The sequence below is a fragment of the Delphinapterus leucas genome, chromosome 19 (assembly GCF_059928025.1).
Source record: "Delphinapterus leucas isolate spDelLeu-1000000601 "Yukka" chromosome 19, BTC_Dleu_Yukka2, whole genome shotgun sequence".
NCBI lineage: Eukaryota > Metazoa > Chordata > Mammalia > Artiodactyla > Monodontidae > Delphinapterus > Delphinapterus leucas.
This window is the reverse complement of record NC_143147.1, coordinates 39,588,742-39,616,522: the sequence shown is the minus strand read 5'-3', so window position 1 is coordinate 39,616,522 and position 27,781 is coordinate 39,588,742. Positions and strand designations below refer to the sequence as shown.

Genomic DNA, 27,781 nt, shown 5'->3' with positions numbered 1-27,781 from the left:
GCATTGCTCTCCTCCCCTTGCTCCAGACCACAAACCCAGCACAGCCCCAGGGATTAAGGGGTCAGATTGGGCTTTGCTGGGCCACTGCCAGGTTGATCTTCCTTACTTGGTTCTGTCTTTACTGAGTTCCACTGCCATAAAGAATATGAGCCTCTCTCTCCCACCAATATGACTATATCAATTGGGCTTTCAAAGTCTCCCTCTCCCAGACTCTAGCCTGTCTCTACCTCTTCAAGCCTATATCACCACCGCCCATTAGACAGCCTCCCACTGTCCCCCAACCAGCATGACGTTGAGCCCAGAGTTAATCAGCTAATGGGGAAGAGTAAAAGGCCCACAGTATCTCTTACTGGGCAGCTATATATGAACATTTATGGAGTGTTTACAATTTCATGGTTTGTCACTTGTCCTTATGCCTCCCCTCTCGTCTCTCTAATCCACCCTGCTGTCTGGCTTGTCTAACAAACAAATCTGATGTCACTTCTTGGTTTCAGGCCTCTCTGAGGCTCCCAGTCACCTAGGTGAATCCAGGCTCTTTAGCATGGCACTAAGGATCCCCTGCTCCGACTCTGCCCAGCTCTCTAGCTAGCTGTTGCCCTCAACCCCAGTGCATTTTATTTTCTAGTCAGAGTGAACCATTTGCAGGACTTCAAAATCACTCTGTCCTTCTGGTGGCTTTGCATAAGCTGTTTCCCTAGGCTCCCTGGGGAGCTCCTATCTGTCCTTTAAAAGTATAGATACTCGCTCCCCTGTGAAACCTTCCTCGACTTCCCCCCACAGCTCTGTGCTCCTCCTTTACCTGGCTTAGGCATCATATTGTAAGTACACATTAGTCTCCATGCTAGGCTGGGAGAGCCTCTAGGGCAGGGACTGTGCTCTGGAGTCATCTATGAGCTTCCAGGCTGCTAGCATCAGTCTCTTCCCCCCCCCTTTTATCAGTACCCAGATTTGCCTTTGGAAATCCATCCTTCTTCCACTGTGTCGGAGCTCCTTTAGCTCCTTTAGCTGGGTTTAGAGGGGTCAGATCCCACCCTCAGTGACTGCTTCTTGTAACCTAGGCCTTAACCAAATAGCACAAAGTTCTGGACTTTTGCTAGAATCCTGGACCACCTGACGCCCCTCTTCTTCTAGACAGGGTAATGTGAGGCAGGAAACTGCTGTAGCCATTTTGCCATCATAGGAAACCAACAAAAAGACAATATCGAAATGAGAAGGAGGGCAAAGCTAAGAAAACTGCAGGAAATGAGCCCTGAACACATGAAGCTCACTCTTCCAATAGAGCTTCCAGGATGTCAGCCAATAAATCCCCTGTAATATTTAATCACACTGAGCTGGGTTTTCTGATACAGCTCAAAGTACCCTGAATCAAGGCCTAGGACGGTGCCTGTCACATATAATAATAATCACTGTTGTTGAACACTTAATAAGTATCTGTCAATTTAAACTCCACGGCAGATGTGCCCTGGGTCCGGTTCTGAAATCTACATCTGAAAGGTTGGACTGTGAAGTCTTGGAGCCTGAGTCCTCAGCCAACACAGAGCTGGCAGCCGAGGCTGTTGGGCTTTCCCAGGACATTCCTATATGTGCAGGGTGTCTGGGCGGCAGGTGAGTCCTTCATGAACAAACGTGGTTCCTCCCAGGGCTACTTAAAGGAGGCCAAAGACCTGGGTTCAAGTTCAGGGTTCTTTACCCTTGACCAAAGCCTCACTAACCAGGTAACCAGCTGTGTGACTTTGGATAAGTCATGTGACCACTCTGCAGCCCAGCTTTCTCATAAAAACAAACATGTAAAATTGAGCCCAAACCTTCTGCCTTTCTGCCCATCTCACGGGGTAGCTGCGGTAATAGACGTGACAGCCTTAGCTCTGTAGGAACACAAGGAACCATGATGTACCCAGGTATGTGCTCCTTTGATGACTCTCACCAACACGTGGGTTCACCAACTTTTGGGGCTCCCCAGATCCTGCAGTGCCCCCACCCGGCCCAGAGTACAAGGAGGGGATTCCTTTGCCCCTCTGTATTGGGCTCTATGTGCTGTTATAGAACTCTCAAGGGCACCATTCTTCCCACCCCTCCTCCAGACAGCAGGGCCTGTGCTCCCAAGCCAGCATGTGAGAAGGCCAACCAGCTCAGGGGGCGGGCACGGATGTGTCACCCACTGAAAATAATTCCACTGATTTAAAAGACCATTAACATTCTCCCACTCCATTCACTTTAGGATTAACTCATACTTAGGTCTGGGCTTTGAGGCTAGTCACTAAATGCACTAGAGTTGATTTATCAAGTGCATCGTATTTCTATTACAAAATTATTGATTAGAGCTGATGTATTTTATCCTCAACAGAGTTGGTCCAAAAGCCCTTGGAAAATGAATGAAGATGAGGTCAGAGGTGGGCAGCTCTGCACATTATTATAAATTCACTGGGGTTACTGAAATCCAATGCTGGACTCTTTACGGGCAAAGTCCTGGCTCTCCCAGAAATGAAGATTTTAATGACAAACTGAGAAACAAGGTGCCCATGCCCAGAGCACAAGGCAGTGACTGGGGGATATATGTTCCGGGATAGTCTTTCAAGTATCTGGCTGGTTAGCAGTCCTAACAGCTCACAGATGTTCTCTCCCTCTGGGCTACTGTGCTGGCTCTATTCCAATGAGAGGGTGTCCCCGTGACCTTACCCACAGATGGGCCATCTTGGGGTCACAGCCCCCAGGGGATGCTTGCTGCTAGCACAAGGGAGCCTGGGCGGGAAAGAAGAGATGCCTGCACTGCAACCCCGCGCCCCACCCCCCTTTCCTGGACGTCGGATTCTGCTAACGGAGGCCCAGGAAAGCCATCTTGAGCAATAAAGGCAGCACAGCGATCCATTTTCCTTTTCTAAATGAAGCTGACAGTGCCAGAAACAACGCATCGTGGGAAATAGGGGCTTTCAGTGGAAGGAATCTAGATTCTCAGACCACTGAAGGCAAGAAGTGTTACCCGCCTTTATATGCCTTGGTGCCTGGCACAAAGCAAACCTTCGGTACAGGCTTGTTGAAAGCAACACCTGGGAACCCTAAGGCTTGTGCCGCAACCGGTGCAGACAATGTCCGCACTCCTCCAGCAGCTGGAGGAGTGAGTGGACTCCCTCAGCCCCGAACACACAGGAGGCAAAGGATTTCACTGGGGACATGGAAGATGTCCTGAGATAAAAGTGGGGTGGGTCTGAGATCTACTCTCTTCCCCAAAGTGTTTACTTTATGGCTCAAGTTAAATGATTTATTCTATCCCCAGACTTGAATTTTACTGGAACAGAAACTCAGGGATGTCCAGCCACAGGGCAGCAAAGCCAGACCTAGGATTCAGGCGGGGGTGGGGGGTGGGGTGGGGATTTTCTGCTCTCTCTGCCTCTGTCCCCACCCTCTTCTGCTGCTCCCCATTCTGGGTCAATCTACGGCTTCAGTAGGCCCGAAGCCTGACAGTTCCAGCTTCTCCCTCTGCCATTGCCCACTCCTACCCCCATGAAGACTGGGCTAGAAGGCCGGCTCCTCCCAGATCTCCCTTCCTGGGCCTCGGGGCCCTCAGTCTGGCCGACCTGCCGGCTCACATTCAATCCTGGTCCACCCCAACTGGGCCACATGCCACGGGCTACCATTTTGCACACTCTTATGGGGACTTCCTGGGCTTCTGTCTCCTCTGGTAATAACTTGCACCCTGAACGTTCAGATCCCACCTGCGTCCTGCAGCGTTGGGTCACAGCCACCAACCAGCCTGGCTTTAGGAGCAGGTCCCAGGTGGCAACTACTGCTTCATCTTCCATCAACTTACGAAGGTTAGGGATGCCTCCAAGAGCTCTAAGAGACCTCTGCACTGTCTTATGATTTGTCACCACAAATGGAGGGGAGACCAAGTGTCCAGAGATGGCTGACTGCACACGCCCTGAACCCAGGGCAGAGGCTGCAGGACTGGGAAGTCTTCCTGGGGCGATGCTGGCAAACTGTGGCCTCCTCTTTGGATATTACAGGCCCCCTTCCGCTCCACCACTCCCCTCCCCTCCCCTCCCCTCCCCTCCTCATGAAGCGGTTCCAGTAATCTCCACAGCAGGAATGTCACCCCTCTCACCCCACTTCCCTTCCACCCTTTCTCCTTTTACCTTCACCAACCGTAAGAACAAATGCCGACCTCGACTAAGACCAAATGCATCCCCTGTCTGCAGACTAAGGATCTTGAGATCTTAATCCCTCTCCCCATCATATTTCATTTCCCCTCCGACCATGTAGACAGGGCTGCCACAAGGACCTGAATCCTTGAAGGGCTGGATGTGAGCTGGCAAAGGACTCAAGGAGTAGAGGGCTTGGAGAAGCCTTGCTGCTAGGCCTTCAGAAGTAAAAAAAGACCTGATCTGTTCAAGAACCACAGGAGGAAGACAGGAACAAGGAAGAACTGTAAGACTCCTTCCAACCCTGATTCCATTCTCTTTCACTATAGCTGGACACTATTAAGAGAGATCTCAGTTGGGAAGGCTAGAGCTGAGGGTGGTGACCCAGTCCTGGACTGGGGGAGCAGGGAGTGTGAGGGGAGGTGGTGGTGGCTGATGGCAGGAACATGGATCCAAGCCCTTTGGCAACATTGAAAATATGGAGCCCCTTCTCTTCCTGGCCCCCACGCTATCCTGCAGACAGCCGTGCTGTGCCGAGCTGTCCGAGGCCCTGTAATATCAACTCAACAATGCATGTTCTACAACTACGGCTACGGCTACCAGTACATCTACTACAGTGCATGCATTTAGTTCAGTCCCACAGAGACATACAATCTAAGAACAGGCAGGGGGTGTGAAATGTTTTACTGGACAACAGGTGTTTCAGAGCTGTAACTAATAAAAAAAAAAAAATCGAAAACGAAAGTGTACAAAAAAAGACATTTCTCGAGAGTTGGATATGAGTTTGTTTCTTGAACTGTTTCATCTGAACAAGCAAAAACATGCAAACCAGCTGGTACTAACAGGAAGCTGGACACTGAGAGAGGATTAATAGGTGTGGACAAACCTTCCCGCTGAGCGTGCTCAGAAGAGAGTTTGAGAGGAGGTGTGCAGATCCTAGTGTAAGAGAGGCGGGAGAGTATGCCTCAGAGACACTCTCACCGCAGCCCCAACCAAGCAAGAGAAAAGACAACAGAACATGACTCTCACACTCACCACCACCGTCAGGAGCTCATGTCACTAGATGGGAACAAAGCTGGCAAGTGTAAAGCACAGTAAGGGGTCCTGGCTGGGCTGGGGCTGGGCTGGGGCCGGGGCCTAAGACTGATACACGGACCCACCCGCGATGCCACCCAGAAATCAAATAGCCTGGAGAGTCGAACCATTTCCCTCACTTGTCCGGGGGAGTCGTTTACCAAACTTGATTTAGGTTTTGGGGGAGGGGCATGATGGGGCCACTGGAACTGAATGGATACGATCAAAATAAACAAACAAAGTCTTGACTGAGCACAAGAAAAGATGACGTTTCAAACTTCCGGGTGAAGGTAAAAGAAAAGTGACACTGATAGTGAAGTCATCTAGGAGTCGCCGGGACCTCCCCCTGGGGGTCACCCGAGCCCACCCACCTCAGGTCCAGGGCAGGCTGGCCCAGAGAAGTCGGCTGAGGTGGGTGCAGAGCTCCAGGCCCAGGGCCCTCCTACCCTGACACCGTAGCCCTGACGGATGCCGTTGCCCAGCTCATCAGAACCGAAGCTGCTTGCTTCCCACCCCACGGCCTCCGGCTGGAGCTTCTGCTCAGGAAGCTCCCCCGGCACGTCATAATAAGGAAGGGAAAACCCACACAAAACTGTGGAGCTTGAGAAAAATGAAAGTGCAAAGAGGGCCTTTCATAGTCCACCTGATCTCTAAGCCAAGCCTGAGAGCCCCTGGGGAGCAGAGGCCCTGTTTCCCACTGTTCTGAGTCCCCGGCCAGGTTCAGCATGGGACCAAGCCCAAGGGCGGCACTCCACAGACCCCCTAGACCAGCTTCTCCCTATGAGAGAATGCAGTTGAACTTGTAATGCCCCCCAACAGCCGAGGCTGCGTGGGGCGGGGGGCGGCTGGGGGGCTGAAGGAGCATCCCTGTCCCCGGGGGAGGAGCTGGGATGGGTGGGGCAGGATTGCAGGAGGCGGTGAAGGTAGACCAGGCAATCAGCCCTCAGTGAGCCCCCCTGCTGGCCTGGGCCGATGCACACACCCAAATAAGTCTGTGTAGCCGCTCCCATACATGCCAAAATGCCACCCAGGGGCCACTATGACGGGTAAATAATTGGCCATCCTGCCAGACTTGGAGTCCAGATCATTTTCTAGGGGGAGAGAGGGAGGAAGGGGAGAGTCCTTACAGGTCAAAATGCACTAAGAGAAAGACAGGTGGAGATCTTCCTTCCCCAGCCTTGTAACCCTGCTCCAGGTTCAAAGGGGGTAGGGGGTGGGGGCCGAGCTACCCTGTCTACACGCGGGCAGGTGTCTTCCAGCCTGGGCAGTGTTCTGACTTTGGCAGGCACAGCCTGGTCATCACCCTCGGGCACACCCAGGCTGCACTGGGGGGTGCCCTACAGCTTGCTGGCCGAGCCTGCATCCTGGGGTGGGCACCTCCGAGCTGAGGATTTACTCCTTGCGCTAACCCAGGCTGGTGTGGGCAGGGGGTCTGGGAGCACACTCCTGAAGAGAATTCACTAACAGTGCGGTGATGAGCATGGCTGACCTAGAATGGCCTGTGGGAGACTTTGCTCCTGATGGAAATGGCTACAAATAAAACACCACTGATCCTGAAAAAAAAAGGGTGGTTGGAGATGGCTCTGACCTTTGGGGTTAGGAGTTAGAGGGGATGGGTGGGACTCCCGCCTGGCTCTGGGGGTCTGGGAGAGGGCAGGGGTGACAGAAGGGGGCAGAGACCATGGGGAGACCACTCTCAGACTCTCAAAGAACCCCATGCTGCCCTTTAAACTTGCCATGAAGTCAGGGAGAATGGGGGTGGGGAGAGAGGCAGGGTTAATTTTGGGTTAAAGTTTAGTTTCATAATCCAAGTTACAATAAGAAAGAAACTGAACGGAGAAAACAACAACCAACAACACTCAAAAATCTCAGGATTTTTCTTTTTGTTGTCCCTTCCCCCAGGCACAGGTAGGACAGAGGCTCGTTTATCATGATACCAAAAAGCTCTCAAGTTAAAAAACCAAATGGAACAGGGAGACACTAGGCAGCTGTGCAGCCCGCCCCCAGGGCAGGGGGACCAAGAGACGCTGGCCAGAGGGCCGGTGGGAGCTTCGGAGGCCGGCTGGGCGGGCGGAAGCCGAGGAAAGGCGCCCGGTGCCCCCGCCCAGCTCTCTGGCTAACGCCCTTAGCAGCCCCCTGAGAATTCCCTGGCCCCTCCAAACAAGCCCCCAGCGGGTGGCTCAGGGGAGTGGGTCCTTTGTAGCTTGAGGCAGTGCCAGTTTGCATGGAACGGATTTTTACTGACATTTCCAAAGGGCCTCACTGTGCCAGTCTCTTACCACCGAGGGTTTGGGTCTTTTTGGCGTTTGCCCTCTGGGCTTTTAATGCCCCATTTCCTGGTACCCTCAGCAGCACCTCCCTCCCCCGGCCCTCCTCAGAGCCCTGTTACATCAAACTAAACTTCCCTGGGTGCTCCAGCGCCCTGGCCGCGGGGTGTTGGGGGAGAGCTGCAAACCATGGCTCCCGGGTTTAGGAGGTGGGGGGCCTCTCGGTGGCCTGGGGGATGGGGGAGCACACAGCAGAAGCCCTGCTTGCTCAGGAAGGCAGAGGGCATCTGGGGGAGAGGGACAACGGCCCAGCTCCAGCCTGAGCCCACAGTGCCACTGGGGAAAGGTTCCCAGCTCACCCCAAGGGTCCCAGACCCCCTCAAAGGTTGGATTTGGAGACCAAATGACCTGGGCAACCTCATGGGAGGGAACACCCCAATTCCCTTGGCGGCTAGAGTCTCAGAGCTCTCTGGTCTTGGCTCAGAAGAGAGTCTGGGATGGCCCGGGGGCTTCAGGAAGAGCAGCTTCACTCCCTGGGGTCAGGGTTGGCCTCACATTTGACCCTCAGGGACTCGGGGTTTAGCCCCGGATCAGCAAGCCCCCTTGCCAAGGGCAGCAGGGGCCAAAGGGGTGGGTTGCTCCAAGGCCAGGACCACATGGATGGACTGTGAGTCTCCCTTGGCAACCTAGAACTTCTCTGGCTGGGTCAGAGACTCGAGGCAGGGGGCCTTGTGAACCAGCAAAAGCCAAGGAGGGAAATGCCCACGGGTGCCCTGAAGCCGGCTGTCAGGTGAAGGGGCCCGTCCGAAGTCCAAAAGAATCCATTTTTCTCTTTCGAGGGAGGGAATCACCATCTACCTTTGGTTTGCGGCCCCGGGACTGACCCCCCGCTGGGGCCGCCCCCGCCCCCTCCGGGCTGTGGTGAGAGTGGTGGGCAGACGCAGCCACACATCCAACAGGGCCTTTACCTTCCCCTGCACACTGGGCATGCCTGGGAGCCGCCTGGCCCGCACACCTTCCTACCTGATCCTCGTGCTGCCGCCACCGCTGCCGCTGCCACTGGTCCATAAGCCGCTGCTGGGAAGCCTGGCAGAGAGAGAGGAGCTGGGGTGAAGGAGGGTCCTGGAAAGGGCCACGGACAGACGCGTCTCACAGGCCATGTCCCCCGCCCCGACACAGAAGACAGGGGGGGAAGGGAGGTCCATGGGTCGGCCTTTAGGAGGGACATGGATAAGTGGCGCTCAGGCTTCTGGAAGGCACAGCATCTTTAGGTGTGTTTGATTGCCACACATTTGTCACCCGGGAAACTGGTTCTAGACGGCACACCAAAATAACGGAAGAGAATGAAGAGTAACTTCTCTTGAGAGCAGGGCGAGCTCCCTGCGGCCCCTGCACGGGCACCTTGGTGATTCCCCAGGGCTTGTCAAGAGCTGGGTGGGGTCAAGCATGGCCCGGTCACAGGCAGGGGTCCCTGTGGTGCAGTCAGCCCTGAGCCATAGGCAGGAGGCCCTGGGGGTGGCCTCTTGACACTACAGGCACCTTGGCCAGGAGACGCCTTAAGCCTAGCTGCTCTCCGGAGGCCTCAGGCTGGCTTGGCCATCTTGACTCCACACTTCAGTGCCAGCAGCATCACGGCCCCAGGCCTAGGGGTGAAGCATTCTGGGGGTCCAGCTCGGGGAGGAAGTGTGGGGCCGCAGAGACCGACGTGGGGTGGGCCTGTGGCTCTGGAGGCACATGAGGGGGATTTAGATCTGGTTCTTCTGTCTGAGCTCCACCGTCCCAATCAAGTTGGCATTGAAGGGTCTCCCGGGGGTTTTGATCTGACAACGCACCAGGCAGCAAGGCTGTCCCAGCAGTGGGGCTAAACGTCAGAAGGACAAGGTGACCCAGCGTGGCTGCAGAGTGTCCAGGTGAAGGAAGAGGTGGGCACGTCCCCTCCCCCGGGCTTCTTTCGGCCACTAGCACGTTCACGCACAGCCACGCCCTGGGACACACACAGACACTCTCCCCCACGCGTGGAACAATCTACCTCCAAGCAGACGCTCGGAGGCCTGATCCCAAGACCCGTGTCCGGTGCCTGTGGTTTTAAATGATGTGCCAGAAGCCAGCAGCAAGCAAACAGCCCAACGGAGGGGCTCAGCGTTGGCCACTGAGCCTTCCAGATAAGGAGCTGCTACAGGACGAGGGCGGTAAGGGAACATGCACCGGGGAGCAGGGGAGGAGAGAAAGGAGAGAGAGGGCCGTCCCCCAAACACAGCAAACTAGAAGCCCGCTAAACTCTAAGACTATTGCCCTAGCTACACAGAACTACTGGGGAGGAAAGAAGTTCAGAAGGGAAGGAGCTATACTAGAAACGTCAGGCTAAGCTACTTCAAATGCCAATGAAAAGAGACATACTTGCATTTAAATATGGTAATAGGGCTGTTGAAGGGGGAAAAAGAAAGATCCAGGTGAAATAAATGTACACAGCAATGACCCCTGCCTGCCAAGACCAGGGAAGGGACTCCCCCACCAAGTCCCCTCCCCATTTCTTCCAGGCAGGATCTAGATTTCTGAAGATGTGGTGCTTGTGCAAAGTGCTGAAGGAAAATAAGGAAGATGTCAAGTTATTTCTCCCCATCCCAGCTCTACACCAGGCTCTGCTGCAGGCCCGGAGCAGGGCTCAGGGGACCCTGAGGGAGAAGGATGAGGGCGGGGACAGGAGGAAGGTCCTTATTCTTTTGTACTCTCTCACTTCTTACTTGAAACAGGTTTCCTTGGAAGCATGAAAAAAATGGTGGTGGGGGGAGGGAGGGGGGACAGAGCTGGGGGAGGGGAGTTGAGTCAGTAAGAAGACTTTTAACAAAAGCTCTCTTTTCTGGAGTTGAGTGCATTTTGGACAAAAAGTCCAAGAGAAAGAGAGAGGAAAGGGGGAGGAAAAAAAAAAACCTGATCCAAGAAAGGAAATCCATTATCCCTAATCTCAGATAAAGGCTCCTGCTGGAGACTGCTCAGCTAAGGGCTGAATTTAAACTCAACCATCAAAACGGGGCTAAGCGGAGTGACAGGTGTTGGGGGCGGGGGAGCAGGGGAGGGGAGCCCCCCAGTGTGCCCAGAACAGCAGAGACAGCCCTCACAGCACCCACTCTGTGGCAACACAGCCCGCCGTTCCCCCCATCCCCCCCGTGCAGCCTGGCCTCCTTGGAAATCTCCTAAGCAGGGAGGAGAGAGCGCTGCCCCAGCATCCTGCCCCGGGGCTGTCTTCTTGGTCCACTTCCCCAGCTCCCTGCCAACCCCTCCTGTCCTGGGAGGCCGCCCAGCCTCACCGGTCACCCCAAATACGTTCTCCAGATGACCTGGCAGCTAAGCCACTGATGCTATTTCTAAGGCCAATGGGCTCTCCTTGGTGGCGGGGCTTGTGGGGGATGCGCGAGCACAGATCCAGGAAAGGGGTGTGTGTGTGTGTGTGTGTGTGTGTGTGTGTGTGTGTGTGTGTGTGTGTGTGTGTGTGTGTAGGTGCTGGGGCTGCCCCAGCCAGGGGCCGTCATGTGCCTACAGCTGTCCCCATGGAGTGCAGCCTGTCTCCAGGACGGCAGGAGGGACCTGGGGACCAGGAGCTTCCAGGGCTGGACCCGGAGGAGGTAGAAGAACAGGGAGAGCCTTGCAGGTTTGGCTTCTGGTCCTGTGCTCAGCATCTCTCCCCAGGCCCTCAGGAGCCAGGGGTCACCTGCGGCAGACTCCCTCCTTGGGAAACCTCTTATTTTATTTTTGAAGGGATGGGGGTCTGGGTTGCCCTGGCAGGGGGTATTCAGGGGATTACTGCAGGGCATTAGGCAGACCTGGCAGGGCTCAGGGCTTCTTGCTGGGGCTGAGGCAAGCGTGGCAGAGCCCCTGGTCCATGAGTGCCCGTGGCCACCCTAGCACCCCACTGCCCAGATGACTGTTCCCCCGTCTGCTGCTGGCAATGCGGAGAAGGGCTCCCTCCTCGACACAGCCTGTCTGGCCAACACGTGAAGGGGGCAACCAGGCTTCTCCTCGTGAGGCAGGTTAGCCCAATAGCCAAGTGCACAGACACGAAGCCTGTCTGGGTTCAAATCCTGGCTTAGCCACTTACTAGCTGAGTGACTTTGGGCAAGCTGCCTTAACCTTTCTGTGCCTTGGTGTCCCCATTTGTAAAAGAGATGGCGATATTAGTCAGAGATTAATAGATGCAAAGTGCTTACACGAATGCCTGCCAGGAAGTAAGCTTCAACAAGTGTTAGCTCTCATTCTGATGAAGCCCATCAGGTCTCTGTCCAGCCATCAGCCCTGCCCTCAAGACAGGGCTCTCCCTCATGCAGGACTATTCCACCTTCTCCGGGGTTGGCCACATGGTCAGATGGTCATTAGCACACAGGAGGCCTGAATTCCTACTGATAACAGTCGTCTGGAATCTTTCAGGATGTCCCAACTTCATGATGTCATTTTAGTGCAGCTAAATTTCCATACCTCAAAATTAGAATATGCGTTCTTTTCAGCTCTAACAACCGGGCCAAGCCAGCTGGCGTGACCCCAGTGGCTTAATACCTCCCATTTCTTAGCAGTAAATCAGGCAGCAACGAGAAAAATGTTTCGCTAATAAAACCTCACGACTTGAGAGCTATACGTTGCCTACCTGGCGACTCAGGTGTTAGGAAGGTAGTATGCCCCTCCTGTTAGAGAATCTTGCATTCAAAAAGAGGCTGCCTGGGTACGAAAGAACAAAGCACTAATGGTGGAATTCCAGGCACGGTCAGGTGCCACGCCTCCTAGGAGCTGTCATTCAGACCTAAAGACCCAATCTCACCAGTCTGGAGCTCCTTGCCCCACCAGCGCAATAAAAGGATCACTGGGTTTGGCATCAAAGCCTGGCCGCCAGCCTCAGCTGCCCCTGGCTTGCTTTATAACTTGAGCACCGTGTTTCACTTCTCTGCGCCCCGAGTAACCAACTCCTGTCTCCTGCAAGGAGGTCAAGCCAGATGACCTCTAAAATCCCTTCAGCTCTGAGCCTGCAAGGGCCTGTCTTGCTGGTGTAAGAGGATGACAAACCCAAGTCCCTCTGTCACTGGAAAGCGGTACCTCTGGGGTTGGCACCATCACACTCTGGGGTAAGTAACTCGTGTAAGTGAGAGCTGTTGCCATCCCACTGACAGTGGACGAGATGCTTTTCTGGACTTTCTGGACCTCTGAGAATTTAGTGCCAGTTAGAAGTCAACGGCACTTTGGTTTTTTGGAGGCTTCTACGACACCACACCTACTTTTTATTGCTTCTGTGGCACTTACCAGTTTTTGCCTTACCTAAGCACAGTTATTTTTACGTGCACATCTGATGTCTCCTGCTGGGTGGCAAATTCTTGTAGGGTGGGGACCGAGCCCCATGTCCCACTTGGGACCTAGTCCGGAGTCTGTCCCACCTCAGATTCTGGTGGAGCATCAGCTGGTATGATGACGGTCAGATGCCCTAAGGTGGTGGAGGAGGGCCAGGGCTCGGAGGCACTGCTCTGGGTAAACTGAGCTGAAAGGCAGCACTGCCTGCATGTCTAGCTGCCTCTCCACTCCCGTGACCCTGCAGCCCAGGGGCAGCAAACTCAAATGCCTACAGGAGAGGGCCGGCAACAACAAGAAAGAGAACCTGCTCTGTCTAGCGGACTATCCTTACCGCTGGCCGCTCACTGGACCACTTGGGGAGTTTTCACAAATGCTGAGGCCTGGGTCCCACTGTTGGAGATGCTGATTTATCTGGTTTAGGGTGCAGCCTGGACAGGGGGACCTTTAAGTGCTTCCCAGGTGACCCCAGGGTGCAGCCGAGGGGGAGAACCTTTGGTGTAAGGGCTTTCAAAAATTGCAAAAGGTTGGGGCTTCCCTGGTGGCGCAGTGGTTGAGAGTCCGCCTGCCGATGCAGGGGACACGGGTTCGTGCCCCGGTCCGGGAAGATCCCACCACGGCTGGGCCTGTGAGCCATGGCCGCTGAGCCTGCGCGTCCGGAGCCTGTGCTCCGCAACAGAAGAGGCCACAACAGAGAGGCCCGTGTACCGCAAAAAAAAAAAAAAAAAAAGACAAAAGGTTAAATTGAGGTGTACCTCTGCGTAGCCTGTCTCCCGCTAACCTTGTGGAAGGAAAGGCCCTTCTGAGAACACAGTGGAGAATCTAATCCTTGCGACCATCTCCTCTGAGATCCACTTCAGGGTCTCCGTTCAGAGCAGCGGGTTTCTAGCCTGGCTGAGGGAGCTTTAGCACACAAAGAATCAGGTAGGGCCTTTGTCTCTCTTTTAAAGGCCTTCCAGATAATTCTGATGCATGCAGAGATGCACAGGATCCTCTGTGGGATCAAGGGCAGAGAATCCTTGATTTAGAGGAAGTCTTGGGGTGTCCTTGGTTTTTAGTAAACACTGAAGGGCCCCACTGTCCTGTCCACCGCAGGGTATTAGGTCACGGACCTCTTTGCGTCCTCTCCCTTCCCTAGTTTGAGAAGATGCCGCCTGGGATACAGTCCTGGCTTGGTCACTACTTAATTCTGTGACCTTGGATGAGTGAATTCTGAGGTTCCTTATGGCTCTGACAGGCTGTGATTTCTGCGGGGCATCTTTATAAAACTCTCTTATAATGTGCACTACCAGGAAAGACAATTTTTCCGACATTGTGCTTGCTTTAAGCACTCTCCATCCCCTTCCCCAGCGCGCCCTGCACCTCCAGGAGGCGTGCAGAGCTGCCCAGGGTCCCTCTGAGGGTGGGCACTGTCACCCACCTGCAGCTGCTCCAGGCAATTCCTCCTGCCTCCCTCCTCCTCTGATGCCTGGGCCCTGCCCCCAGAGATTCTGATGATATGTCTGGGTGCAGCCTGGACAAAGGAAACTTCCAGTGCTCCCCAAAGCATGGCCGGAGCTGAGAACATGGCTTTAGGCAGTGCTTGCTGGGGTCCTGGGGAGGCAGGAAGCAGAAAGCTCTCCCTGGGGACTCTGGCCCGGCATCTTTCTCCAGGGGGGCCGTATTACCTCCCAACAGAGAGCTGGAGCCCACAGTGCCCTTGCTCACCTAGAACTTGTGCAGGGACCGACCTCAGAGGCCTCCGTAACTCCCGACCCATTCTCAGCCCCTTATGTGCTCAATAAATATTTATTGAGCACCTACTAAACACACACACTCTCTGCCCTCACAGAACTTCCAGTCACCAGTCCTGACGGGAAAGGGGTCTCCAGCTGCGGGCCCAGGCTGCACACAAACCAACTCCCCGCAAAGGCGAGAAAATTGGCTACCGAGAAGCAGGGTTTTGGGCTAGAGGGGAGCTCTGGCCACTCTGCCAGCGAGAAGGGGGCCTCTACCCTGGGCCCACCTAGCTTGTAGCCAGGCCCCTGACTGTGTGTACTATAGGGTCTTCTCATAGCTGAGCTCAAGACGTGGGTGTGGCTACACCAAATCCTGCTTGGAGAGGGAAGCAGCGATCAGAAGACTCAGGCTTGCAGGACGGTGGAGGGTAGAGGGTGGCCATTCCAGCTAATTCTTTCCTCCAAAGTCCAGCAAACAAAAGGAAAGGGAATGGAGGCATTCCCATGGCTATGATCTTGACCTATAGCCCCTAAAGGTCTTACCACTTCAATTCAGTTAAAAAAATCACCAAGCTAGGCCCTTGGTACACGTGACCAAGACACAGGTCCCTCAAAATTCTTTTCAGTCAGGACCGACCGAGCTGGGGACAAATCCTTCCCTTTCTGGGCCCTAAAGAGTTCTAGCTTTGGCCTGACTATCTGGGGCCTTGGGGACAAGGCAAGGTTTCTCCGCAGTGCTGGCCAGAGGGCCAGTATCAGGAATGGCTGATACATTACAAGTGCTCCGCCCTGGCTCCTGGCCCTAGGAGGACTCTGTTCCGCATTGCTCTATCTCTAGCAAGACTTCAAGGGTGAGAGTGGCCACAGGGAGCTCACTCCAAAGCCAGCCTGCGCCGCTCTGTGACAGCAGTTTGTGGTCCTGGCTAGCCCAGGGACACCCACTTGCCCACAGAACAAACGTCAGTCTGTCAGAGACCAAGACCAAGACCTTCAAAGTGAAGGCATTTCAGACTCTAGTTTCTAAGGAGACATGAGCAAACTATTCTGAGAGTTTCTCCTTCTCTCCTGCACCACCCCTCCCCTCACTCTTCATAAAACTGCAATTTCTGCTTTGCAGACGCTCTCCCACCTACCACCAATGGGTGTCAGGACAAGCCACTGGTCTGACCATTGGTCCTGCTAGAGCTCACTGTGCAGATGGCTTTTTTTTTTTTTTTTTTTTTGCGGTACGCGGGCCTCTCACTGCTGTGGCCTCTCCCGTTGTGGAGCACAGGCTCCAGACGCGCAGGCTCAGCGGCCATGGCTCACGGGCCCAGCCGCTCCGCGGCATGTGGGATCTTCCCGGACCGGGGCACAAACCTGTATCCCCTGCATCGGCAGGCGGACTCTCAACCACTGCGCCAGCAGGGAAGCCCTGCAGATGGCTTTTTACGTGTCCTGTTCTCAGTTTCAGATGTCCAATTGCCAGTTAAAGAGTCAACATTTTGCATTCTCCCCATAGGATCTCTCACTGAGCCATTTAAATCTAAATGGCCTAAACTCTCCTGGGCCTCCTCTCTTTGCCTACTTTCCCCAGCTTCGTTCTTTACGGGCCTGTGCAAGGGCTCGGCACAATTCCAAACACCAGCCCTATAGCACCCATGTCTGTGCGCCAGGACAGCAAACCTTCAAGTCTTGAGCACCCCAAGACTTTTTGCTGAAAGATCCCAGGCTCCCACCTTGGCCCCATCACTAGCTCTGTGAGTAAACTAACATCTGTGATCTCAAGCCCTCTCTCTTGTAAATGCAGGGTCCATCACTTTTTTGACTCCTGAGACAGGCTATTTTAGGTTTTGAACTGGGCACTGGCTGGTGGGCCATGGGGCGGTCAGGGGGTCTTGGGGGAGACTCCCGGGAGGTGGGGGGAGGCACTCTGGGGGCTCAAGGCAGCTGCTATTTACCAACCGGTACAGAAATCATTAAAAATTTGAACAGCCGGCAGATCACGCCACTGCATGTCAGCCCTAGGTGACAAGGTGATGTGTAGAACCTTCTCTGTTCCTTTGTCTCCTCACCTTTAAAGCAGACGAGGTGATGAGAAAGTGATCCTTACACTGATGATAAGAAGAGCAGCTGCCACTGGGGCGCTTTCCACGGCCAAGAGGCTCCCCCCGACCATCTCAGTGAGCCCTCAGTGCAATACCCCCAGGAAGACGTTACCTGGTGGAGGACTCAGGTCCGGAGAGTTAAGGTTAAAGGAAACTATGCACAACATGGCTAAAGGCAAGGTGGCAAAAATCCCATCTCCCAAGCTCACTAGCTGTGCCACCCAAGACGAGTTATGTAACCCCGCCTTGGCCTCATTTTGTTCCTCTGTAAGCGCGACTAATGACCTCCTTTTAGGGCTGCTGTGAAATTCAGTGCGTTGGTGGCACCGGTGCACCATTATCTGGCACCGGGTGAGCTCTCAGTAAGTGGAATAATAACTTTTATTTCTATTTTTATTATTATTGCCCAAGGTAGTAACAGCAGCGTGGCCTTCCTATTCTAAAACCCTATTAATTTACACGACATTTCACATACAAAGGGCTTTAATAGATACCATTTATAATTTGCCTGTGAGTGATAAGGATACGTCTTATCTGAAGTACAAGGTGGGTAATGTGACGGCAGGAGGCGAGGGGCTCGCAGGGGCTCAGGGAGGGCCTGGCTGCGGTGGCTGAAGACCCCAGAGCTCTGGTGCTCGCACGTCAGCTGCGCTGGCGGTCGCTCCTGCCCTTTTGCCCTTGGATTTGTTCAGTCCCTCCCAGCTCCTCTAGGAAGGGCTCAGCCGGAGGGACCTCTGGGGGCCTTTCCATCTAGTGGAAGCCTGCTCTCTCCTCTGTTGCCAGCACGTGTCCCAGAAAGCAGGGCTATGTCTCTCTGCTTCGTCACTGTGTCCCCAGCTTCTGGGGCAGGGCTGTGACGCAGCAGGTGCTGGTAAGCAAGTGTGGAATGGGTGGAAGAGGAACGGATAGGTACAACAGGGTGGGCAAGAAAGGGGCTCTACCTGCTCTAGGCCTCACCTGAATCCTAGCTCGTTCAAGGGTGGTGCCAGAGGTCAGACGAAGAGAGTGTGGAGAGGCCCTAAACCAGCTCCACTAAGACAGATGCAGGACAGGCCCCACGCCCTCCCCTGCAAACCCAGGCTTGCCCTGAGGCCTGCTCGGGCTCAGAGCAGGGCAGCAGGGCTTCCGAGGGGGGTCAGCAGCTGCACTCTCGCTCTCCTGTCCTTCTCTAGGTGACTGCAACTGGGCAAGGCTCTTGGCCTCAAAGGAAGCCAGCCCTGGGCAGCCAGCACCCAGGGCCCACTGGGCCAGCTCAGTGCAATCCAACAGGGAACAGCCTAAGGCAATGGTGGGGACAGCACCCCTGGTTCACAGAGTGTCTGCCCATGATTCCCTAGGTCTGGGAAGAAGTGGCATCAGCTTTTCAGTGCTAAAGTCTGTTGTCCAGCTGTCCTGGCCCAGGTAATAGGACAGCACCTGCCCAGATGGGGGCCACAGAATCATCAACAGAGGTAGGAACGCTAGGGAGGGAAGCCACGTAATGCTTCTGGGCCCTTACACTTGCTAATCCCTGGACGTGGAGTACCCTTCCCTCACTGGCTGCATGGCAAACTCCTATTTGCACCTCAAAACCCAGTTCAGATGGTGCCCCTTCTTGAAAGCTTTGCTGGCAGTCAGTGACTCCCCAACCCTGCCACCCCTCCCCCCACCCCGTCAGACCACAGGGGGATACATCTGGCTGCCTGTGCGACGCCCCTCCAGGCTCTGACCTCCTCACTCGCTTTATCAGGACCCCTTCCCAATGCCCACAGAGGATCTAGCCCCCGGCAGGTCCTGAGGACACCGTCCAGCACACTACAGAGAATGCGCTCTCATGGCCCACCCCCAACGGAAGGCACCGGCACCACAGGCAGTGACCCCATTGGTTGGGTCTCTCTGAGGCAGGGGATCCAAGCTGACCTGGACTCAGGGAAAATACCTCGGGGTAGGACTCTGCTCTGTCTTTTCAGCCTGGGGAGAAGGAGGGAATGGGGGCCCATCTTGGCCTTCTGGTTTGTCCTTGGCTGCCCTAGACGCAGGAGCTGCCCATCCCTCAGGCCTGGCACTGCCGTCTGCCTATAATCTCACACTCTGTTGTTGTTGTTTTGTGTTTTTTAATGCCTGGTCAGTGACCCTCTCAACAACCTGTGAGGAAGGAGATAAGACAAGGAGATCAATAGCCCTATTGGACAGATGGGGAAACTGAGGCCCAGAGGTGGCCTTACTGTCCCAGCAAGCTGGGGACAAGAACTCAGTCTCCCGACTTCCCTCCTGAGAACCGGGGTCTCTGGCTTTGGCACCCCGAGTCACGTTTCCCTTTTTCATGCAGAGGAGTTTCAAGAGGCATGGAAACCTGATGGAAAGTGAAACCCGCAATCCCGTCAATTCAGACTGCTCCAATTCATTTCCGCAAACATTTATTAAGTGCCTATTAGGCACCACGCTCTGCTTTCATCATCTGGGAATAGCGTCAGCCCCTGATCTTCTACGTGACGGGAGGAGCATGGGAGGGCGGCCCATCCACAGCTCACGCCAGAATAGGGGTGTGCTGCAGAATTTTACTTCCTCATTTTCTTTTAAAGCAGCAGCTACACTGTCCTGACTAAGCCTGACTTTAATATCCAAATGAGGGATAAGCTCCCAGTACCCACAGGGCCAGGTGGCGTGGGAGTGGGCTGGCCACAGGAGGAGCTCGCTTGTGATTTCAAATCCGCCTGTGGGTCCAATCTGTGAGGGGGTAATCCCTAGAGACGAAGCTCTGGGCTGGAGGGAGGTGCAGATGAGAGGGCTGGCGATGAAGCAGATGTGTGCGGGCTGCCGTGTCAGGTGGGGCTTCCCTTTACGAGGGAGCATTTCTGTCTACAGTGCTGAAACATCTAGCTGTGGGCGCCTGGGACTGTGGACACGTCAACAGGCCTGGGAAGCCGACCATCGCATCCTGGCATGTCAAGGTGGGCTCCCCTACCCGTCAGGAGCCAGCCATCACTCGCTGGGAGGGCTGCGCTCTGGAACCCAGGCAGAAGCACCGAGCCAGGCGGCACTGGCAGAGCTGAGGACCTACCGCGTCGGGGTATACCAGGGTTCCCCCTGAGGGCATTTCTGGGGTAGGGGGGTGAGGAAAGAGCCTCTTACAAACTTAAGCAGAGGCAAGTCCTGAGGTTTAAACAGACACCCGAGTGAGGGGTCATCCCAAGCCACTGGTTTTGTGATTCCACCACAGTGGCCCTGGAATCGCCTCCCCTGACAGAGTCACAGAGGCTGGGAGGGAGGCCTGCTCCTCTCTCTTCAAGAACTTGACCAGAAAAAGCATCACTTTTTCTGGTGGGAGTACGAGCACAGGTTTCCCGAGTGGGGGCTGAGCACGAGGGTCTCCGCCATGGGGGTGGGCTGGGGGAGGGGTGGACGGAAGGCCTCTGGAGTCGCTCCCTGCAGTGGCCCAGGTTATCCATCCAGGCAGGGCCCCAGGCCTTTGGTGTGGCAGCTATCAGCGCGTCTGAACACTTCACGCGTGTCGTAAACCGGAGGGAACTGACAGGTTGGTGTGAGCTAGCTCAGGAAGCAGCCCCTTGCCCCGGGCTGCTTTCCCCAGTCATCTGGCATAAGGCAAACTCCTTCCCCTTCCAAAAACTTGGGCCCTCTTCCCTCTGCTTTCCACATTCAAGCCACGGCCCTCAGGATAAGACAGACCACTAAGACTTGGTCTTTGCTCAAAGACTAGACGATGTGACCGAAGCTTACACTGCGGAGCCACAACTGAAGATGGGCCACAGCAGCTTCTCCGCCAGAGAGAACAGGATATCCTTGAGCTATGGCACCTCTCCTCAGACCACACCCCCTCCCTCGGTGTGGAACAGAAGGACTATCTTTTAGAGGGACCAAAAATCAACCAGCACCTGAGAACCATCCATCATCAGACTGGAGACATGGAAGGCAAAATACGTGGTGAGCAGTTGTGAGTTCCGGATCCAGCAACCACGCAGGCATCGCTAATCAACCACAGCTCCCTTTCTGCTGAGCTAAGACTTGGCCTCAAGATCATTCTTAAGCCAGTGCTCCAGGAAGCCAGTCCCCATCAGTCAACATCAGCACCTGAATGAAATCTGTTTTCCATCACTGAGGACGTAGAAGCACAAACTGGTACTTCCTGAACCAGAGTCCCAGGTTTCCCCGCCTGGAACCTGTACCACCCGGCTGTTCCCACACAGTCATCCTAGGAGGGAGGTGGCAGCACTGAGCCAGGGATGCTAGCCTGACTCTCCTGGCTGCCCCCAGGGCCCTGTGTCTGAGGTCACTTCAGTAGCCAAGGCTGTGGCTCAGACACTTTTTTGACGGTTGGGGCTGCACATTAACCCTGCTGTCCCAGTAGAGCTGAAAGACCCCCAAAGGGCCGCAGCCAACCTGAGGCAGGGGGAGAGAAACAGAGCCCCGAGAGGAAGAGGCAGAGAGGAGGAGAGGCAGTGCAGAAAGAGGGGAGCATTCTTTTGAACTCACCCACATGGGTCCCTCACTGCCCCCCCACCCCCCGCCCCAAACCCCTTCTGACTCACTTTGGAAATCTGACCACATCACTCCTCTACCTAAGATCCTCTAAGGGCTTTTCATGTGTTTTGTGGATCAAATGTGAATCCGGGAACCTGCCCCCGTTTCTAACCTTGTCTCCCCTGACCCACCCCCATCCCTTTAACTGCTCTTAATCCCTGGAACCTGCACCGCAGCCCCTTTCAGGTTTGTGGCAGAGTTTGCTAAGTGTCCCCTAATAAATATTTCACCCTTCTTCCTTAATACCAGAATCCTGTTTTTAGCTGGCACATGGTTACCAGGAATAAAGACATTCCTGAGGTTCCTTTGCAGCTAAAAGTGGCCATGTGACTAAGGCCTGACCAATGGGATCTAAGCAGAGTGCCACACATAACTTCTAAGAAGTGTTATTAAAGGGAAGGGATGTGTTCTTCTGGGATGAGTACGTAATGGCTGGAGCCTGAGCAGCCTTCTTAGTCTATAAGATGGAGTCTTACATTGAAGAGAATAGGACACAAAGATAAAAGAAACCCAGACCCTTGATACTGTGGAGCCACATCCAGGCTTCTTTCACACTGGAGAGAAAAAACAAATTCTTATTTTGCCTAGGTATTATTATATTGCATTTTCTTTCTTTTAAAAAAATACTTGATTCAGTGTCTAAGCATGTCATTTATCTACCTAGGATACACTTCCTTCTCTTCTTTACCCAGCTAATTTTATTTGACTTTGTAAGACCCAGTAGTGGTGTCACCCCAGGCAGGACCAACAGCCTGTCTTTGTGCCCTTACAGCAGAGAGAGATTCCCTCTCTCTAGCTAAGCACCTGTCCCATGATGCTCGATGGGTTTGATCACTGGCTGTCACCCTCGGCTGGGCCGTGAGCATCCTGAAGGAGCTATAGCCTTATGCACGTCCAGATATTTGGTACCTGATCCACTGCTTGATGATCAGTACATGGGGAGGGAGGGAGGGAAGAGGGGGGGTGAAGCAAGAAGTCCCAGCAACTCCCTTGGGGATTCTCAATCATTCCTTTCACTGATAAGTAGATCCCCTAGCAGGCAGCTTCATCGGGGGTGACGAGGAAGAGAAAACCGCTCTGGAGAGTGGTAGAATAAGAACACCAAGGCCCACTGTTTCTGAAACTTCCAGTTGTATAGCATTCACCAATTTACAGGGCATGTTCACATATACACATCACCCTAGGTAATTCTAAAAACCTAACTCACTAGGCACTGTTATAATCCCGAGGGCTCAGAGGGCTAAGTCACTTGCTCAAGGTCACATGGCTACTATGTGGCCAAGTGACCTGGAAATGAGATCTTCTAGCTTCATGTCCAGCAACACAGGTGCCTCCTCGGACCTGCACCGTACAGGGGAGTTAGGAAAGCAAGCTACGTGCAAACCACACGTGGGCAGGTGTGCACAGTGCGTGCACGGGCTCACACACACCCGGTGCACAGATGCGAGGGGCTCCAGGTGTTCGGTGGCATTTTCACTCGAGGGCAGGGGGTGATGGCAGAGGAAGGGGGCACGGGAGCGGACCGAGCAGTTGCTGCATGCAAACGCTCTGCCACGGCTCAAGGACAGGGCCGCCTCGAGCAAGTGCAGGGGGCACGAGGAAGCAGAGAGGGCTGGGCGCAGGCGGCAGCCAGGGGGAGTGCGCATGCTTTCAGAAACCGCACTAGGCTGTCACTGGTACCGGTTATTTAGTGCCTTCACCTCCCCCGGAGCGAGAGCAGGACACTGTCGGGCTAAGAGACGGCAGCACACAGCATGTCCGTGGTAAACAATTTATTTTTCTACCTCAGTTGCTTACAGGGGTAAAAATAAAACGGCAACAGGGAGAAGCACAGACGAACTATTTACAGGGGTGAAAATTCACAACGGCTAAAACGTCTGTGAGGCAAGCATATACTGGGACAAGTTCACCAAAGCAAAGCAATTCATAGCAGAACAAAATAAAGAGGAAAGAAGCCATACAGATTAAAAAGAAAAAACAGCACTCATGAAAAAGCCTGAGGGAAAATAAAAGGAAAGGAACCAATGATTATATCAAGCATCTTTAATGAGATGAACACAACCGCACAGGTTGGGTGTAAAGGACACTGACATTCAAAAGGATGGACTGAATGCATCCGACGGAAGCACGCAGGTCACTTCTCACAAACCCTGAGCGTGAACAAGGGGTGACTCTTGAGGGCCCAACTGAGCTGTACTTTGTTAATCCAAGAGAGTGGGTAAGTGGACAGATCAGGGTCATTGGGAAAGGAAGCCCTTCTGGGGGTGACCATCAGGGGTACCGACCTGATCAGGACAGACCCTCTGTGTTCGCGCCCTCTGACCCCAGTGGGCCAAGAGGCCCCTGATGCCAGCAGGGAATGCAAGGCGAGTAGGCGGCGAGGTGAGGGCAGAGGTGCCAGGGAAAGAGGGACCCAGTGTGGATCGGGGCCCACAGGGCCTGAGATGTGGCAGCACCTGGGTGCCTCCACTGTCCCTTCCCGAAGACAGATGTGCATTATTATAGCAACAACCACTGAGGGATTGGCCCCCAAAGACAAAGACAACCAGATAATGTTTATATAATTTTTCTTCCAGATTAGATCGTTCACATTAGTATTTATAGAATAGTCTCTGTGTGTGTGTGTGTGTGTGTGTGTGTGTGTGTGTTCACTTCTGGTTCTGTCCGCCACAGGACACAGGTGCTCCAAGTCACATATCCCCAACCCCTGTGGGCTCCAGCACTTAAAAGCTCACCCATGAAATGCCCCAACAAGCCTATTTGGTGATTATTTAAAATAATTTGAGGCCTTCTTCCTAGATGCCCTTGAGGAAGGCTCTACAAAGTTTGTGAGAAGTTTCCCCCCGGCCCCATGACATTCTGGGAGGGTGGCAGGTGGAATACGTGGGGAGGTGTCCACAGTGCGTACGAGAAGCAAACTGGGAGGGGACTGGAGAATAAAATTGCTTTGAAAAAACTGAAAGAAGCATTGAGGACAGGAGTCTTTTCCAAGAATTAAAAATGAGAAAAAGGACATTCGTTCCAACAGGCAGCTACGACAGTGTTCAGTGGGCACTGACAGCAGCGGGGTGGCCCCGGCAGGGACTGTGTCCTCTCTCTAGTAATGGTGGCAAACCCCAATTTGTTATGCCTCTCTTAAGAGCTAGTTGATAAAAATTATGTCTTGTGAAATCGGCAAGTAGTCTGCAAAGTGAAATAAGAACAGAAATTAACAGATTGAACTGAAATGAGGGTCCAGAGGGGGAAAAAGAGAGGAGACCACCGATCAGGATCGTGATAAGTCCAGTCCCCACACCGACCCACGAGGGCTGGGCTGGGGGTAAGGGGCACGCGGTGGACCATCTGGGCTTGGGAAGAAGGAGCCACGTCCACGGTGGCTGATCGTCACTCAGTCTTTCTGGAAGAGAACTACTCCCACTCGAAGAGTTATCTGAAGCCCATAGCCCCCTTTATTGGAGCAGCTCTCCTTTATTTTCATAGAAGCCTAAAGGTGGGCAGAGACAGGCATTTCTTAACACCAACTGTGCAACCAGAAAGGTCTGCAGCAAGCCCAGGTCACACAGGTAAAGCAGGGACACGAGCGGATGAGATGGGGATTCACAGAAAGGGCCAACTCAGGTGAAGAGGCGGCACCTTCCCGCAGGGGATGCAGGGTGCTCGGCGCGTGGTGAGGACACACAGGATGCAGACCTCAGCAGCCCTCCAGGACGGGGGTGTCCTTCCGCTGCTCTTAGCTACCTTGCATCACCCCACAGGATGGATTCAGGAAGGGCTGGGAGGGGTGCGGGAGGTACGCGCATCACAAGGGAGACGAGGTGGGCAGTGGGTGAAGTGGGCACCGCTGAGAACATGGAAAAGGAAGACCGCGAAGAAAAGACACCAGGGCAGCTTGGTGGGGATGAGACCATCTGTGCTGACGTCGCTGACTCACAGGCATGGGGAGGGGGTCAGCAGAGCCACCCTGACAGGGGCGAGGAGAGGGCAGAGTTGGGTTGCCCTCCCCTGGGTCACCCCTCTGCACCCCAGCCCCCCCGGCCAGATCCACTGAAGACATTCCTTACTGGCACAGGGCAAGAGACTCACGTCAGAACGCTGCAAAGCTTCCCTGCCCCTGAGGCCGAGGCTCCAGGAGGAGTCTGGAAAACCACAGGGGCCTACCTGGGCTCTGTGTGCTAGAATCCTCGGCTGCTGGAGGCTCCTGGACAGCAGACAGAGCTACCTTTCCACAGGAGGCCACTCCTCCAGGGGCAGGGTCACCCCCAAGCCCATTCCATGTCCCTTTACCACCACCCTCCCACCGGCTCTGTTCCCAAAGCCCTGGCTTGTGGTGAAGGGCTAGGCACCTGGGGGATCCCATCTCATCCTACCCAGCCTCGGTTGGTCACTCTTGCACCTCTGTCTGTCCTGCATACATGTCCATCTAGGGCAGACCCAAGGATGCAGGTCCCTGGGACACAATTCAACCAGATATTTCCTGGGCTGGCTCATGGGGCCCCGAGGGCAGGTTCTCAGATGAGATGGGGGCCTGAGCAAGGAGTCCACTGTGTCACCCCTCCCCCGAACTATACCGGGTTAGGATCCCTAACTGTTTGCTGGGACTAGTGCTACACTGAGGGGGCAATGGCAGCCTGATTGTGAAGGGAGGTAGGCTTCAAGCACACAGAGCAGCAAGGCACTCTCACCGAGCCAGGATGTGTGACCCTGCACATCTTCTTATCCCCTGGGGAGGAAGGTAGGGGAGGGAAGGAGAGGAAAGGCTTCCCCAAAACTACCACCAGCTTCTGGGCTGAGCAGGACAGGCAAGGAATGGAGAACAGGGATGGTGACACACAAGGTCTCTCCAGGAGAGGCAGTGCCCGCATGCACGTGCGTGTGGGGACCAAGCAGCCCTCATCATAACACACCTCTTCATGTAGGCTCTGGAACAGCTCCATCCAGCAGAACTTTATGTGGTGACGGAAACGTTTTAGATTCTGCACAGTAGCCACTAGCCACGTGGTTGCTGAGTAACTGAAGCGTGGCTAGTGTGGCCGAGGAACCGAATTTTCCATTTTACTTAATTTTACTTAAATGAAATGTAAACCTTAGTCGCTGCCCGTGGCTAGCGTGATCGTACTGGACAGACGGATGCTAGGAAGATGACGGGGTATGGCAGTTAAGACCCAGGCCACCTGGGTCCCAATCCTGGCCCTGCCCCTTACTGGTTGTGACCCCTTGAACAGGGCTTCTACCTCTCCAGGCTTCAGGGTCCCCATCCGTAGAGGGAAAATCTAGAGGAGGTGCAGACCGTGCCTGGCCCGGTGCTGGCTTCTCAGCTTGCGGTGTCTGGTGTCCTGCTTGGCGAGGCCCGTGGCCACCTGAGCTGCCACGTGCAGCAGAGAAGCGGTGCGGAGGGCTCCCTTGGGGCAGCTGAGGCTGTTTGCTGAGGGGCCCACCCTGGTGGGGAGACCACCCGGCCCAGGGGACACACTTGTGGGCAAGTCCCTCCACGCATCCCCTCCACCTGAACCTCTGCTTCTGTACCTGCTGTTGTCTTCCACCTCCCCCGCTATCAGAAAGGTGCACGGACCCCAGCGACCATCCTGCCCAAACCCCTCATTTCCAGAAAACAAAAGGGAGGCCCCGAGATGCTGGGTGACCTGCCTATGGCCATGGGCAGACAGGACAAGAGCCTAGGGCTTCTGTTGCTGGTTGAGGATCTGTCCCCCATAGAGCATGGCTCTCAGTGTCCCACATGCCTCCTGACCTCCCCCGACACACCCCTTCCCCACCCGAAGCTCAGTCTGAGGCCCCTCGCACACCGCACGCCCTGCCCTCCACTGCCTTCAGAGTGCCGTCCCCCCAGGGCCATGTCCTGCTCGCCTCGCCGCCTTGCAGCTCAGGCCTCCGGGTTTAGGAGGATGACCAACCAGGAGTGGAAGCCCAGTTCCCTAGCGGCCCCTGCCAAGACACAGAGCCCAGAGGGCAGAACTCTGCTCCTAGCATCTTCTCTACACACCCCAGCTGTCCTTAGAACACAGACACCCCCGAGCACCCCAAAACATTCTTGCTGTACTCCAGGTCTGGGGAAGGCTGGCTTCCCCGCTTCTAGGGAAAAGCAAGCCCCATAAAACATCACTTCCTTCATGCCCCTCCCCCATCCCTGCAGGACCACGGCCCCCGCTGCCCCACAGGTGAGAGTCCCAGGCCTCCCGGTTACACGGAAGCTAGAGCAGCCTGGGCACGCGAGTGGGTATCACCGGGCGCTCTGCCTTGAGTCTCTGACGCCCACATGGAGGGAAGGGAGAATCTAACCAACCCCCCGCCACCATCACTCAGGACAGAGAGCAGACCCAAACCCAAGAGCACACCCAACACACATGTATGTCAGAAGGGCACCGGAGCCGGACGAGGGGAGGAAGGAAGGTGAGGTCTAGACAGCAAGGCACGTGAATGCTGGGGAGGCACAGGGTGACAGAAAACCCTGGGCCCCAAGTTCAGTCCCCTCCCCAAGGAGAGAGAACCTGGAAGAGGTTTCAGAAAACAGAGGGCAAGCAGAGGTAGGGCTCCTGTCTTTCCCTTCCCCCTACAAGCCACTCTCAACCAGTGAAATACTTCAGTTAATCAGAAACTGGGCTGCATCCTGACCTGGATACAAGGTCAAGTGGATCTGAAACTTA

At 54.7% G+C, this 27,781-nt stretch overlaps 1 protein-coding gene across 4 annotated transcripts in view; it reads right to left on the bottom strand.

The window, feature by feature from the left end:
• Nucleotides 1–27,781, bottom strand: part of MSI2 (musashi RNA binding protein 2) — a 388,015-nt gene that overhangs the window by 22,607 nt on the left and 337,627 nt on the right. For 3 of the 4 annotated variants that reach the window (XM_089900876.1, XM_022552616.3, XM_022552618.3), the window contains exon 11: nt 8,501–8,563. In XM_089900876.1, the coding sequence (XP_089757002.1) occupies nt 8,501–8,563 (63 nt within the window). Of the gene's footprint in view, nt 1–8,500; nt 8,564–21,140; nt 24,306–27,781 lie in introns of those variants that run through there. The other variant, XM_022552619.3, reaches the window with a different exon arrangement.